Source organism: Pleurodeles waltl, chromosome 12 (assembly GCF_031143425.1).
Source record: "Pleurodeles waltl isolate 20211129_DDA chromosome 12, aPleWal1.hap1.20221129, whole genome shotgun sequence".
Lineage (NCBI taxonomy): Eukaryota > Metazoa > Chordata > Amphibia > Caudata > Salamandridae > Pleurodeles > Pleurodeles waltl.
The window spans coordinates 39,824,076-39,840,821 of NC_090451.1; the positions used below are offsets into that span (position 1 = coordinate 39,824,076).

The following is a 16,746-nucleotide window of genomic DNA, read 5'->3' on the forward strand; positions in this document are numbered from 1 at the left end:
GGCCTGTTGTTCCAATGTAATTTATCCGAAAGCCATAGATTCTTTTTTGCAGTTTTATATAGTGCAAACTCGACCCGAAGGTATTGGAGCACTTTACGTAAGCACCAGTTACATTACACAAGGACATATTTGTTTTTGGTAGGCACAGGGAGATTAAGTGATTTGCCCAGAATCACAAGAGGTTGAGCCGACGCCGAGACTGTAGCCGCGTTCCCCAGCTCCAAAGCTGGCAGCTCTGCCCATTACGCCAAATCCTCTCCCCACCTTCAAACAGTCATGGCTTCAAAAGCACTTCACAGTGATTGTTTTTTTAACCCATACTTACAGTATCAAAACAGAAACAACACTTAGATATGATGCTGTCACGAATGATAAGGTAACCCATAGCAGTTGCAGTGTCCTCTCTAGAAGACATTTTTAGGGAGGGCACGCAATCAGCCGCAGAATAAGACTGGCAAGGGTGCCCTGCAATTGTGAAGAGATTGTGTGTGCATGCACTTATCTGTCTGTATATATGCTTGATGTATTTGTATGTGCATATATCTATAGAATTATAATATAATAAGAGTCACATACATACACAAACTCATAGTTAAACAGTTTAAGTAAGCATTCAAGCTTGTGTATTGCCACAAACTATTGTTGCTATGCAGTGAAAGGTAATTACACATGGCATGGCATGCTCAGAAAGGTGCAATACCTATTTTATTTCTGTGTTGGCTTCTGGCAGAGGTGACATTTAACAGCTTTATTGGTTGGGGCCCATAGAGTGGGGGGGGAGAAATGTACATTAGGCACGGGACCCATCTGCCCCCTTACCTACAGTAGGGCAGCCAGAGGTCCCAGATTTCCCTGGGCAGTCCAGGTTTGTGGTGGACTATCCCGGTGTCCCGACGTTTTTGTTAATTTTAAATAAATGGCCAGTTTTTTGGGAGAAAGGTCAGGTCATCCTGCAAAGGAGATACTAAAGGTATGCGTTCCTTTCCACAACCTCTGCTAAAGTCTGAAATAATCTAAGTGTCTGCTTCGGACAGACAGCACAAGAGGAGTGGAGAGGATTGGGCAGGGGGCAAAGGGTGGCGAAGGGTGTAAATCCCGCCATTGATAAAACATGATCTTGTAAAGGTATGTGTATATATATGCACCTGTAAATGTATGTGTATATATATATATATATATATATATATATGCACACATTTACAAGATTTACAGCCGTAGCGCACACACACATATACATATTTACAAGCATTTGCAATGTAAACGGTCTCGCATTTGCTTGAGCTCGAGCAATTAGCATTGTAAACTCCTAACTGGACTTTTCTTGCCACATAAATTGAAAATGAAAATAAAACAGTTTAACATAACTAACTGGATTTTTCTTGCCATATAAACTGAAAAGTAAAAGTTTCACATAAGCGAGCTGACGGCCGCCATCAGTGCAAAGCAGACACACAAACGGAAATAACAGATCACTCGTAGTGAAACCTATCGGCAAAACTACAATTAGCTACGTAACCGGCAAAAGTGCAATTAACTATGTAACAGGGTCGATATCATGCAAAGCGCTCGACTTCTGCCAAGCGAGATCACGCTGCGAAAAAAGAGAAAAAGTAGTCCACAAACCGGACGGAATACAGCGGGCCTCGTATGTTTTCAGTACTTGATCGCTGCGCTCAAGGAGGGCTAACCACCGGAAAAGGCATGACATATGCATGCCTTCCACTAACGAAAGCAAGCAGATTTTAAAAAGCAAGCCCACGAACCAATGAAAGACATTGGCATGGTTTGAAGCCTAAAGAGAGATCACAACACGGAATGGAGCGCTTTGCGCTCGCCCGTGAAAACGAGACAAGCCAGATGTAGAAGTAAGGCTAAAGGCTTTAGTCCTACTTTTATGTCTGACATGTCCCGGTTTTTGCTTCTCAAAATCTTTTCACCCTGTCCTACAGGCGTCATAGACAGACTTTAATCTTTTGGTGTATATAGAGCAACGCTGTTCTGCCCACACTTCGTAGATCCAAAAGGAGGTGGACGCTTTAAAACTACAAATCCCAGCAGGCTCCGCGCTCAGCTTCCGCCAGCTGTTTCCTCGGGAACCGTCTGCCCTGACCTATCTGATGTCGCGTCACGTAACCATCGAAATGGAAGAAAGTCTAAAATGGCTGCGTTCCATATGGGAAAGAGCTTCTCTTCCATAGATGTCCCGCCTTTTCAGCACATCTTTTACGGAGAGGCGCACTTTAAAGCAAACCACGGCGCTGTATGGACGAAAAATATATTACCAATGACAAAATTTCTAAAGGAAGGTTGTGACACGTGTTTAACTCATTTACACGAAGAAAAATTACTTTGTATTAGGATTAAAACATTTTTTTTAAATGGAGATGAGTATTTCAAGATTCAAGAATAGCAAACCCTTATGCATATTTTACTATTGGTTTTATGAGATCTCCACCTTTTTCAGATGCTTTGGGCCTCTGTGCAACACAAGGAGCCGAATGCCGGCACCATTCCAAGATGGCCGCTCCTTTCGCCTCACCCGTCCTTCTTCTGTTACCATTCCCTTAAAGGCCCTTCCCGACAGGCGCCCCCTGCAGCTGTTCGCTCTCCTCCGGGCAGTGCACGCATGGCAGAGTCGCCGGGTCCCTGCCCCTCTCCCGGTTAATACGCTCTTTAGTAAGAAAAAAAAGGGAAATCTCTCAAAATGGTGAGTGATGCGTCCATATGGTCCTGCCGGTGCTGGGCAGGACAGCGCGAGTCTGTCTTTTGTGTTTACTGAGCTGCGATTGCTGTAAGAGGGTGGAAGGGGTGGTGAGCTGTCCCTGAGGGGTGAGGGCACCTTATACCCACCCACGTGCAATCAGTCTCCCAGCTCTGCCAACTCATTATTAATACTGCTCCATTTTGGGGGTTTTAAAATCTAGGACATGCAAGGGAAACTAAAAAAAAAAAAACCTCTGCATTTCAAATATCTCACCCTGGTAGATAGCGTCGAAAAGGTTAGCAGAGTAGCTGAGGGCACTTGCTCTTCCCTTGAATGCTTTTCTCAAAGCTCATCTGCACTGTCTGTACCGAGATCTGGCCCCTGTACACTCCAGTAGCTGCTGTGCTTTCTGTGGGCCTGCCTGATGTTTGCATGTCATTGGTATGCACAGTTTTGTTTCCAGCCCTGGGCTTTCCTTGCACAAGTCTTTGTTTTTAGGAGTCACACAATAGCTCAGGAAGATAAAAAGATGTTTTAAAACACAGCACATGCCACTATGGCTGTCATGTAACAAGGTCAGACATGGAGAGCATGGCTATTGAGGAGAGGCGCCTGAATCCGTAAAAGGACAAGTGCACTTCACTACTGCAAGGCCCAGTGACACCATATGCACATGATATGACAAGGATGTAGCTTATGAAGGGATGCAATTTCACTCATTATATCAACTTCAAAAAATCCTGAAGAAGTTCACAGTGAACGAAACGTGTCGGCTTTGGCTACAAGCAAAACTATGTTTGGATAGCGAATTCCTCACTAAAGGATTATGTGCTTATCTAAATTGCGGCCCATCATGATGTCATTGGAGGCGAGGGCTTTTTGAGGCCAATACTTTCCTATTTGGATGGGATACACTCATTCTATATAGAATTTGACGTTACTGTTCATTGGATGCATTGTGTTGGTTCACACTTGATTGTGCCAAGACAGAGTGCTGGGTATTATTGATCAATTTTCATTTTTTAAGAGCGCGAGCACGATATTGTGTTCTCTGCCCTGCTTCCAAGATTCCTTCCATGCAAACAGGAGTGGATTGCAAAGTATGACTTAGTTTTCAATTTGAAAAATTGAAAAGGATCATCTGTCACTTTACCTAAATGTTGACTTCCGTTTTTTTTACCTGCAAGCTTTTTAATTATAAAAATGTCTTCATAGATCTATTCAGACTTTCAAAAAAGTGGAATGAGTACCAAAATGTATGGTTTGTAATTTAGACTTCTGCAGTAATGTTAACAGGAGTTATCACCTTAAAAATCTCCCAGTTGCCATCAAATGAAACATTAATCTTGTAACTGATGAGTTGGGATTTTGTGACCATGTGTCAGTTGTTAACGGTGCACGAGTAATATCTGAGAGCTCTCAATTTGTCTTTTGACAGGTCTCCCCCCCCCCCCTCCCCCCCGTCCTGTTATTTCCCTCTGCATTCTGTGTATTGTGATGGTAGGAATAGCTGTGTAGGTGCCAAGACGTGGTTGTGTCTCCTGTGTGCCCTGTATCAGGTCGTTTTACTTAAGTCGCTGAGAACAGCTGTATAGTGGATATTAAGGTGCAGACATTCAAACGTTTTAACATTTACCAGGGAAGGCAAACTATAAAAACAAAACCTCATCCCTCCTTAATTGCAACATATACACCTTGCACGAGGGAGAGGGGACATCTGGGGATAAGTGGGCACATGTTCGGTGTTGTCATGGGGTAACTGGCCCCTATTATTCCAAAAACTGTTGAATTTTCAGACGTTTTAGGCTTTATAACATAATTTGTTGCCAGCCATAGTAAAAAGGAGGATTTGTTCTTGGCCATAAAATCAACTGGAACTCTCATGTTGCATGTCTGCTGCGAGTATGCAGTGCAGGTCTTGAGTTTACGTTCCGTTCTGATATTTTTAGTTACACATTTATGAGAAAATTAATGTTATAGATTCTGGAATGAAAACAAAGATACATAAACAGGAGTGAGTGCCATTCTCCCACCAGGCACGGGGCAGCTTTCCACCTACTGATACTTTTTCTCAGTCCCTGCTTTTCATCTGATTGTTTGGAATTTCTGCTTATCTGATGGTAATACAGTGTCTGAAGTGAAACAAGTTGGTTGGTTCAGTCCAAATCTGTCAATAATGTTTTGCAAGGCCCTTTCGTGTCCTTGCTGCCTCTTGTATGCAAGGCTCAAACACAGAGAAGGTGATGGGAGAATGCTTGCAATTTGTCTAACCCACTGGCATTGGCTGTAAGTACCATTCCGACCCATTGTTTTCTGCCCACTGTGATGCTGTAGATGCATTATGCAAAGGCCCCCTCCAGAAGCGATCACAGCAACCCCACACTGTTTCGGCCTTGTTAGACATAGTCAGATTGGGCTAGGGACCTACGTCTGGGCATACCCATGGTCAGGCCTGCTGTGTTCCCCTGCCATCCCCGAGAATCTGGACGATGGAAATCCTGAACTCGTTACTCCTATAGTGTTAAATAAAATAGTGCCATTAGATGACTGCACCTTAGTGTAAGGTTGATATGTTGCTTCAAGGTGTGATAAGGACTTTCTTCCAATTCCTGGACTTTTCTGTAACAAATCATTGGTATCAGGTGTGTTAATCCACAGTGAGCAAAACTGGACTACAAATCCCAGAATGCACCAGGTTGTCAAATGATATCAGTTAAAGAGAAACATGGCATAATGAAGACATAGATACGGATGGCAACCCTACCTCTGTGGCAAACCTCAATGATGCCGAGACCTATCTAGGATTGCCTAATAACTGGTTCAGAGACATGCGAGCGAGCATCAGTTGTCTGATTGTTCGTTTTAGGCGTATTAGGTTGGGTTTATCGACTTGAACATGAGTGTTCCGCTTTTCTGATTCCATGGGAGAGTTAAACATCGACGGAAATGCTGCCAGAGATATTCACAATAACCCATGGTCATTAGCTCAATAATTTACATCATATTTCTTAAGTTTCACACAATTGGACCAAAATATGCATTGCATTTTATAGTTTATTTTTTCATGTATGCCAATATTTTGTTTTTGTTTTTTTTCTGGCCTGTTTGGCTGTTGTTCTGTACATCACAGGAATTACATTACTTCCTGAATTATGATGTCTTGAAATTATTGCTGTATTTGTAGTGTCAGCAACCAAAAATGTAATAACTTTGTAACAGCTGGGTCGTTTCTTTTAGTTGTCCATAAGAAATCTAACCATTCCGCTCAGTCATTTGCCCTTGTTCACAACCAAAAGGTGCAGAAATTCCTAATTGTGGGCAGCTGGACCACATCACCTTGTTGTTGTTTACAGGCAACCCTACTTCCACTACACTCCGTGAAAGGAAAAAGTGCATTTTGTGGTTCATTCTTTGTAAACCTGCTCAGAGGCTCCATGTCAAATGTGAAATCTTCAACCAATCCTGGTTTCCTAAACCACTTTGTATCGCATTCTGGGCCTAGCAGTTCGATTTCAACTTTCTAAGTTTAGCCTTAAAAATGCAAATATACCAAGCGGTGTTGGCTACAATGTGGCTGAAGAGATTACGCATGACATGGGTCCGCCAGCCACTTGGCGGCTAGGCCTATAATCAGAGCACGGTGCACATGCGTTCTCCCCACCTGCCTCTGTCAGTAACACTCTAGGTGTCCCTGACTAGCAGGGGATTAAAAGGAACACAAGACTTTTTTGTTGATTTCTTCTGACCAGAGGTCTAATTCAGCTTACATTGCTATGGCTCAGAAATCAAGAAGGGATGCCTTGATTCTTGGGTGCACTTAAGTTGCCGATAAGATAGCTTAGAGGGTTGAGTAATTGTGGTAGCCGCCTATTTGTACAGGCAGAGGCTGCACGGCCTTTTGTTCTTTCAAGGTGACACAAATGATTGCCACTAAGTTGTTTCATGATAACTACTACTAAGCACTGGGTGAATTAATGTGACGAGCTACATAAATATTTAATATTGATGGCGCATATGTGCTAGGTGCTTGGCGTTCTACTTTTTTTTTTTTTTAATTTTAATGTGTTCACTTAGCGCAAAATAACTTTAAACTGTTTTTTTTTATTATTTTTTTACAAGAGCTGCCATATTTTTCATACTATCGAGACAGGCTAAAGTGCATATGTGGCCCTTGTGAATCAATGTGAATAGCTGGTGCCACCACATTCATCCAGACCGAACCACAGTGCGCCTGGTGGATCAGTACCTTTCGGGGTGACTTGAGCAAGAGTGTGGTGCCAAGAGATTACTGCTGACTCCTGACTAACATTGTGATCCATGCGCTAGCAGGAGTTTGAAAGTGGAGCTGAAGACAGAGTTTTGCAGCCATTATTGCCCTGCTACGATTTTCCCCTGACATGTTCAGCAGGTCAGACCTGCCAAATTTTGATCTAGGGTAAAGATGCTGAAAATAATTCAACATATGTTAAATTTGGTGCCGTAAACAACAATTCTGCAAAGACCTTCCCCCCCACTTTCCCGTCTCAAACTCCGAATATGAGGTATTATTCGCACTACGTAAATACCCTGGGGCAGTGCTTAATTAAAAAATATAAGTGTGAGGGACCTCGTCAGAGGCCGCACCACCCATTGCGCCTGCCAGCGCTGCCAGTGACACAACCAACACAACTGCTGACCACCACACATCTACGAGTGTGACAAGTCATACTATTCCAGGCCTCCAAATCTGTAAGAATGGATTCAGCGGCAGGTATTAGTGTCTTTTAATGTAGATCGAGTGAATAAACCACTATTGCTGAGTTCATCTTGAAAGCAAACATTGCCACCATGTGGCAGACAGTCATATGTGCCGGTGCTGATAAATTAAGCGCTGGTGCCCAGCACCAGAAACCACCGGCTCATATTAAGCAGTGCCCCAGGGTATCAATTTCTGCTGACTTCGGTAATTGCCACCCTCCCCCCATTACAGGAGACTGCTAATCAGGGTCCTAATTACGCTGTGTGCTCCTGTGCAAATCTCTTTACTTTCCTACGCTTTTCTTCCTTTATTCTGGAAAAAAATGTGCGGTAAAAATTGGCCATTCAGTAATGGCTGCACCAGTTTAAACACGAAAAGAGGAAAAACTGCTGTCAATTATATTGTCCGAATTTGAACCCCTGGTTCTCAGTCTGCGAGTTAAGATGAGCGACAAGTGCGGTCATCAGTTACTCAGGTCGAAGTTGGAATTAGGTGGCTGGAAATACCAAAAGTTTAAAATTTTAAAGATGGGGAAATGCAAAGTTTGGAGAAAAAAGGGTTGAGCTTGAAAATAGTTTGAAAATGTTAAACTGCATTTTAATTGCCTTAGGCTCACATCATAAGAAATATGAGGTAGAACTAAGTTTTAGGAAGCATATGGTATTTCAGCATAATAACTAAGCCTGGACCTGGAGGAATCTGTCGCAACAAAAAGTCCCAGTGTTACAAGATAAGATGCGGACATCGGTGCAGTTACCTCGATGTCCCCCTCGTGTCCATAAAACCGTGGGAGTTTCATGAGTGATTACTTGTAATTCCACGTTGAGTGATTACTGCTGAGTACATCAGGCCTGGACTGGCGGGGTGGGGGCCATTTTCAGTGCAGGTGGGGTCCGGTTTTGGTGCTGGGGACAGGCCAGCCGTGTTATAAATGAACAATGCAAAACAAATGGTTTTAAAGCCGGCTTCAGAACACGTTGTTTTTGCGTTTGGGCGATTCCGCCCATCAGCACTGACCTTCAGGGCTTCGGTGGTGGAGGGAGGATGGGGGGGGGTGCTGCTGCTTGCCTCTGAGAGTCCAGTACATACATGATAAATACTCTTCATAAATAAAAACAGTGTATGTCTTTATAATGTGATCTTTGCATCAGTTTTCAGCATTTCACCATTGGGCCTAGTTGCAGTTGTTCCTGAAGTTAGTACAAGTGAAAGATTCTGATCAGGAACTAGGAAACATGCATGTCCCACCTTCACCCTGACAAAGATACTGCTGGTGAACCCAGAGAAAAGCTGCCTTCCGTCCCCTGTTGGCAGCCTAGGGTGTTCCACAGATGGAGTAACACAGCATTTTCCTTTATGCAGCACACACCCCGAAAGGATGTATTTCAAGATGCTGTCATGTCATGATGAAGGAACAGGAGGCACTGTGAAAAAATAATTTCCTAGAATCACACAATGTGATTTAGTGGAAGCCGAGATTGATGCAAGGTTTTTGTGCAATTCAGCCGCAGCACGGTTATCTTATAAATCTCCGATTTTAGATCAAAGCTTAACGGTTTGTGTTTAATTCTCCGAGGCACTAAATCAGTGCACACTGTTAAACACATAGAGGCTATGCATGCATAACAAGGATTAGTGGTAACAGTGTTTGGGGAGGGTGATGTTTTAATGCAGAAGCTAAAATGAAAAACTGAGCACCTAGTTTTGGTCAGTGGATTGTGTCTCTGCTCACTTACCTGAACTTGTGTTTCTTTTTTTGTTCACTGTCATCCATTATTGAATCAGTTTACCCGTCCACTCCTCACTGCCCAACTGGTCATTCATTCATTGACCCATGTAGCCTTTTCTCCAATCTTCATCGATCTACTCAAGGATTGGACATGATTCGCTAATGAGAAATGTGTTGTAAAACACACCATATTTGCAATATTTTCAAACATTTCTTGGGTGCAGAAAGCCCCCAACCCCCACTTTGCGGTGCTGAGCTTCACCCGCTACATGGAGTATGGCTGCTAGTCTGACAAGATGTGCTAGGGCTGCCTCCAGTTCCCTGTCCGGCCCTGAACCACACAACTACCATCTGTGCGGTGTGGAATTACTACCTCAAAGTTCCCACAAGAGTTTTGATTCTTTTTTAAAACTATTTATCGTCCAAGTAAAAATAAAAATAAATCCCACTAACAAACTTATTTTAAGTTATGTTTTTCAGCCTTTAGGAGCAAAACACTTTTGCCTCTGACTAAATGAAGAACAAGCATCCATTGTGCACAGCCATTCTGTGGGTACAGGGCCAAGATACCCATGCAATGTGCCTGGCCTCTGTGCCCTCAGAGCCTCCAGCCTCGCCCTGCACCACCCCAAACCCATTTCCCCAGAAGCTGCTGCAGAGGACATTCCGCTGTGTGGAAGTCATGATTTCTGGCCATGTCCCGTGCCGCAGAAGCCAGAGCCCAGGAACCTTTGAGTCTGCACAGACATCTTTGACGTTGGCCACAAGCCATGCCCTGCACCCAGACCCTCTTGCCCACTCGTTAGTGTTTCTTGCCCTGAACTGCACCCTCAGGGCATCAGTGGGCATGGTGGACATTGGAAGGCTAAATGTCCTGTTTTAACTCCAGTCCTAGAATATTTGGGGAAATGGCAACTTTCCCCTAAATATTTCAGAAGGTTTATTTACTATTCTAACTGGAATATTTTTGGGAAAGTTATAAATTCCCCATGTATTTTAAGGAAGAGGTGAAAAGTAGTAATTTTGAATTGAAGAAAGTGCAGCCCTAAGGACGGAGCTCAGGGCAGCAAACCAGGAATGCCCTTTGCTCTCAGTACCTCCAGGCATGCCTTGCACCAAGTGCCATGCCACAGAGCCAGCTGCACACAGGGGAGGGAACCTGCACACTTCAGGTATTTTTAATTGCAAGTGGCTAAGGTCAGTAGGGGCTTCTAGGCCTTCTGGAGTAAAGCAGTAAATACTTGTGTTTACTTATGTGCAGTTTTAGCACACAAGGCTGACTCGTGCAGTGTAAATTGGGCACATGCGCAGGAGGGCAGCTGTACCAGAGTAGATGGAATTGGCCCTTAGGGCTCCACGCACAGGTCTGTCTGGTAGAAAGAGTTTTGCCACCCAAGGAACCAAGAGCTTGAGGGTTTACCCCATAATGTAAAGAATAAGCTTACTACATGAGTCCATGTCATTAAGGACCGTGTGCTCCAGGCCTGGGGTGTCTGAAAACCTAATGAATTCCGGGAGTTGTAGTCATGGGGTCACTCTAGGTGACACAATTGAGGTGATACCGGAAAACAGTGATTTTAAAAGAAAAGACATGTAATGGAGCATATTCACGGCTACTGGAATTATGCAATCGTGTGGCCGCTGTCATTTTCACATAATTAGCGATTTGCCACATAGTCCATCATCTGTCGCATAATCTGTTTATTGTAACCCAAAAAACTATTTCTAGCTCAAACGGTGCAAAAGTTACAAAAAATGCAGCAACACGTGTTGTCACATGGTCGAAGGCCCCTTGCGAAGCTGGACTGGTCACTTATTTGTTATTTAGTGTTGCATTTGGCTGTGAAGTTGGTAATAATGAGGTGCATAATATAAGAAGTAATACTATTACAAAATGTGCTGCATTGTGCCACATAATTTACCTTTTTTTTTTTTTGTTTGCTGCATAATTTGCTCAACCGCGCCGCATAATTTGGCCCTCTTCTGCCCCATAATTCCAGCGGCCCTGAGCATAGTGTCCATTGTGATAGGAAGTCACCTGGAAGCCTAATTAAAGCTGGAAGTTAAACTGAATTAAGTAACCAAATGAGGGCTAAATATATAGTTTAATTGAGATTTTATGCTAAACACTCCAAAACTTTATTAAAATGATACTGATTTGTGTGTGAGCTAATGGCCTCAAATATATGTTGCATTGTTTTTTTAAAGAATTTGGTGCAAAATTGCAGTTAGATCTAACATTAGAAATCTCAGCAGGCATCTGTCTGTGACGAGAACCAGGAAAGGGATTTTCCTACTGTATTTATTGAACACTTTACAGATTTCTAAATCACTGCTCCCGTCTTTGTGCGCTGTGCACCATAGTGATAATCATGACATCTGAAGCGAGCCAGGCTTGCTGTTATCTGCCAGAAAATGTGTTGCAATGCCATAATGCATTTATATAGGATTATAAACTGATTAAACATTGCTCTGTAGAGTTCTGAAAACTGGACAACAGAATCCCATCCACCAGCCTGGCCTCTCTTCCCGCCAGTCGCACGAGGCCTGAGTCTCCGAGAAGTAATGAGCGCACCTCAGCTATAGAGTCAGGATGACTGACTTTAGGGGTGATTACAAATATCAGTTTGTAGCCTGTATTTCGTGGGTAATCCATTCTGAAGATATCTCCGGCCCTCTCTGTTACCAGACAAGAGTAATGGCCCGCAGGAGGCGTGTGTTATAATGGCAACCCTCCGGTGGAAGGCCGTGCTTGGTATTCCAGACGGTTGGTGCCCATTTGTGCCTGACAGCTCCGCTTGCCTGGATAATCCGTACGATCTTTGTTGGGTATGAAACGTTGGAGTGGGAGCACTGGGGAGAGGACTGAGCGCCTCGTACCCGTCAGTCGCGAGCATGCTTACACCGCTTGATGCTTATCGCCTCTGAGAGCATCCTCCATCAACTGCGCGCGGCCTACTCCGCGGAGCGCACTAGGCCTCGCCCATCCCTGCCCGGCTGCAGGAGCAGATTGTCATAATGTTTCCATATTTTTGCAGTTCGTGGACACACAATGTAACCGCCCAGTGTGGGATGTGTACATTGTTGCAAGAAATGCCCCTCGCAGGAATCAGTATTGTGTAAGCCCCATGCAGTGTTGCTGCAGTGCCGCACTTCTCCTGTATCTGCGACAGATCTGTGATTCTACCTTGAGTTCTCCATGCAGAAATAGGGGTGGTGCCTGTTTCATTGTGGCAGAATTCAGGATAGTGCACTTGCATGCAAGGATTACACCTGTGTAGTTTTTATTTATTTATATTTTCTAAATTAGATACGACCGCAAAAAAGAAAGCTCTTAAATTCAGGGCAGAACCCTGCAGTTGAAGGATCGTTACTCCAGTTACACGAGGTCAAAGGGCATGGAGGTTCCTGTCCGCCATAAAACTCAACTTCAGTGCTTTTTTTAGTTGTTTTTTTCCCTTTTATGCATGTTACCATCCTTTGCATGTGAAACGCTTAAAATCGCGCACGCGCCACTGTTGGGACATGTACATGTTCTAGCTTATTGACAATAAATGTACTCCCGGTTCTGCGGTCTGCCTGCCCTCTTGTCTCCTCAGCATAATTTATTGCCCATCTGATGACGGGGGGGGTGAGGCAGATGGGTCACATCTGCCACCTCACGTCGTGTGCCAGGACACCATACTTTCAGTTCAGAGACTTTCTGTCCCAAATCGTACTTATCAGGTGTCCTAGTCCAACTGGTTTAGTGGAAGCAAACCAGAACTACAGCTCCCAGAATGCACGTGTAATTAAACGACAGACAACAACTGGAAACAATGTACCCATGACCTGGACGGAAGTAGGCACCCCTATGAAAAGAATAAATGGAACTCGGAACTATATTTACACTTAAATATGTGATTATAGGATCTTTGTAGTAACGCCGCCCGCCAGTTAATTTCATCATTATTTGTTTTGGCCTCTTCGGGGAGGTTCCAGGATGTCCTTTCTCTCCTGTTAGTTTGAAAACTGACTGTTTGCAAAACTGCAAGTCCCAGTTAAAAAGGTTTGTCAGGGGTGAACTGTATATCTGTGTCCACGATTAAACAATATGTCAAGGGTGTAGCTAGAAATGCAGCAAAGCGACTCTGGGGCTGAGATGAGAACTTCACAACTCAGCTCACATCTGCTTCCGGGGACACCAGGTGTAGGAAGTTGGCTCTGTATGTGCTATTTCAAAGTAAGGAATAGCATGCACAGAGTCCAAGGGTTCCCCTTAGAGGTAAAATAGTGGTAAAAAGAGATAATACTAATGCTCTATTTTGTGGTAGTGTGGTCGAGCAGTAGGCTTATCCAAGGAGTAGTGTTAAGCATTTGTTGTACATACACATAGACAATAAATGAGGTACACACACTCAGAGATAAATCCAGCCAATAGGTTTTGTATAGAAAAATATCTTTTCTTAGTTTATTTTAAGAACCACAGGTTCCAAATTTAACATGTAATATCTTGTTTGAAAGGTATTGCAGGTAAGTACATTAGGAACTTTGAATCATTTCAATTGCATGTATACTTTTCAAGTTATTCACAAATAGCTATTTTAAAAGTGGACACAGTGCAATTTTCACAGTTCCTGGGGGAGGTAAGTTTTTGTTAGTTTTACCAGGTAAGTAAGACACTTACAGGGTTCAGTTCTTGGTCCAAGGTAGCCCACCGTTGGGGGTTCAGAGCAACCCCAAAGTTACCACACCAGCAGCTCAGGGCCGGTCAGGTGCAGAGTTCAAAGTGGTGCCCAAAACGCATAGGTTTCAATGGAGAGAAGGGGGTGCCCCGGTTCCAGTCTGCCAGCAGGTAAGTACCCGCGTCTTCGGAGGGCAGACCAGGGGGGTTTTGTAGGGCACCGGGGGGGACACAAGCCCACACAGAAATTTCACCCTCAGCGGCGCGGGGGCGGCCGGGTGCAGTGTTAGAACAAGCGTCGGGTTCGCAATGGAAGTCAATGAGAGATCAAGGGATCTCTTCAGCGCTGCAGGCAGGAAAGGGGGGGCTTCCTCGGGGAAACCTCCACTTGGGCAAGGGAGAGGGACTCCTGGGGGTCACTTCTGCAGTGAAAGTCCGGTCCTTCAGGTCCTGGGGCTGCGGGTGCAGGGTCTTTTCCAGGCGTCAGGACTTAGGTTTCAGAGAGTCGCGGTCAGGGGAAGCCTCGGGATTCCCTCTGCAGGCGGCGCTGTGGGGGCTCAGGGGGGACAGGTTTTGGTACTCACAGTCGTAGAGTAGTCCGGGGGTCCTCCCTGAGGTGTTGGTTCTCCACCAGCCGAGTCGGGGTCGCCGGGTGCAGTGTTGCAAGTCTCACGCTTCTTGCGGGGAGATTGCAGGGTTCTTTAAAGCTGCTCCTTTGGATAAAGTTGCAGTCTTTTTGGAGCAGGTCCGCTGTCCTCGGGAGTTTCTTGTCGTCGTCGAAGCAGGGCAGTCCTCAGAGGATTCAGAGGTCACTGGTCCCTTTGGAAGGCGTCGCTGGAGCAGAGTTCTTTGGAAGGCAGGAGACAGGCCGGTGAGTTTCTGGAGCCAAGACAGTTGTTGTCTTCTGGTCTTCCTCTGCAGGGGTTTTCAGCTAGGCAGTCCTTCTTCTTGTTGTTGCAGGAATCTAGTTTCTAGGTTCAGGGAGAGCCCTTAAATACTAAATTTAAGGGCGTGTTTAGGTCTGGGGGGTTAGTAGCCAATGGCTACTAGCCCTGAGGGTGGGTACACCCTCTTTGTGCCTCCTCCCAAGGGGAGGGGGTCACATCCCTAATCCTATTGGGGGAATCCTCCATCTGCAAGATGGAGGATTTCTAAAAGTTAGAGTCACCTCAGCTCAGGACACCTTAGGGGCTGTCCTGACTGGCTAGTGACTCCTCCTTGTTGCTTTCTTTGTTCCCTCCAGCCTTGCCGCCAAAAGTGGGGGCTGGGCCGGAGGGGGCGGGCAACTCCACTAAGCTGTAGTGCCCTGCTGGGCTGTGACAAAGGGGTGAGCCTTTGAGGCTCACCGCCAGGTGTTACAGCTCCTGCCTGGGGGAGGTGTTAGCATCTCCACCCAGTGCAGGCTTTGTTACTGGCCTCAGAGTGACAAAGGCACTCTCCCCATGGGGCCAGCAACATGTCTCTAGTGTGGCAGGCTGCTGGAACCAGTCAGCCTACACAGATAGTCGGTTAAGTTTCAGGGGGCACCTCTAAGGTGCCCTCTGTGGTGTATTTTACAATAAAATGTACACTGGCATCAGTGTGCATTTATTGTGCTGAGAAGTTTGATACCAAACTTCCCAGTTTTCAGTGTAGCCATTATGGTGCTGTGGAGTTCGTGTAAAACAGACTCCCAGACCATATACTCTTATGGCTACCCTGCACTTACAATGTCTAAGGTTTTGCTTAGACACTGTAGGGGCACAGTGCTCATGCACTGGTACCCTCACCTAGGGTATAGTGCACCCTGCCTTAGGGCTGTAAGGCCTGCTAGAGGGGTGTCTTACCTATACTGCATAGGCAGTGAGAGGCTGGCATGGCACCCTGAGCGGAGTGCCATGTCGACTTACTCATTTTGTTCTCACTAGCACACACAAGCTGGTAAGCAGTGTGTCTGTGCTGAGTGAGGGTTCTCTTAGGGTGGCATAATACATGCTGCAGCCCTTAGAGACCTTCCCTGGCATCAGGGCCCTTGGTACCAGAGGTACCAGTTACAAGGGACTTATCTGGATGCCAGGGTGTGCCAATTGTGGAATCAAAAGTACAGGTTAGGGAAAGAACACTGGTGCTGGGGCCTGGTTAGCAGGCCTCAGCACACTTTCAATTCAAAACATAGCATCAGCAAAGGCAAAAAGTCAGGGGGGTAACCATGCCAAGGAGGCATTTCCTTACACCAGGCCTTGCCCCTTGTTCCATATGGGGAACGTTACCTTAAAGTTTGCTTCGTACTGAGAAATATATAGTTATTCTGGGACGTCCTAATTTAGCTGTCTGTCCAGCTCACCCCAATATCCTGCTGAGAGGCGCCTCAAATGGGAACATTTCGTTTCATGGCGAAGGGTGGACCTGCTTGCACTTTGTGTCCCCCTAGGACCAGAACATTCTGTCCACGTGTCCCTCCGCATTTTTTGTTTATAGATATTTAGGGTCACCGACACATATGCGTTGACCCGTGGAGTGCTGCACTGCAAACTAAATCGCCTCTAGACGCTTACGTATTGTAGAAGTGGGAGCACAGTATTTTTTTGATAATTTAGGAGGGTAACACGTGGTGGGATAGCGCTCTGCAGAAGTATGTAGTTGACTCGTTCCTTTGAGTAGCGGAATTTCTAGTACCCGTAGAGCTATTGCATAGGTAAGTTATCTATGCTTTTATGTGGTTACATACAGTTAGGGAGCTAGCACACAGGGTATTTTGGGCATGTCACCTGGGTGATGTTGTGGGTGAAGTATTGGGTCTCAGAGGGACCTTCAACCTAGATGAAGCAACCTTAGGTTCTGAATATATATATGCAGCCCTACCAACTTTCCTAGGTCCATGCGTGATGAGCTGCTCCAGTCCAAGTTTTTTGTTTGAATTCTGGGACTTGTAG

The 16,746-nt window shown here is 45.1% G+C and overlaps 1 protein-coding gene across 1 annotated transcript in view; it reads left to right on the forward strand.

Annotated features, from left to right (window-relative positions):
• Window positions 1-2,592: 2,592 nt before the first annotated feature.
• TMEM161A (transmembrane protein 161A) overlaps window positions 2,593-16,746 on the forward strand; it is a 41,030-nt gene continuing 26,876 nt past the window's right edge. Inside the window, exon 1 of the mRNA XM_069216488.1 lies at window positions 2,593-2,707. Within this exon, the coding sequence (XP_069072589.1) occupies window positions 2,705-2,707 (3 nt within the window). The 5' untranslated portion in view covers window positions 2,593-2,704. The remainder of the gene's footprint in view (window positions 2,708-16,746) is intronic.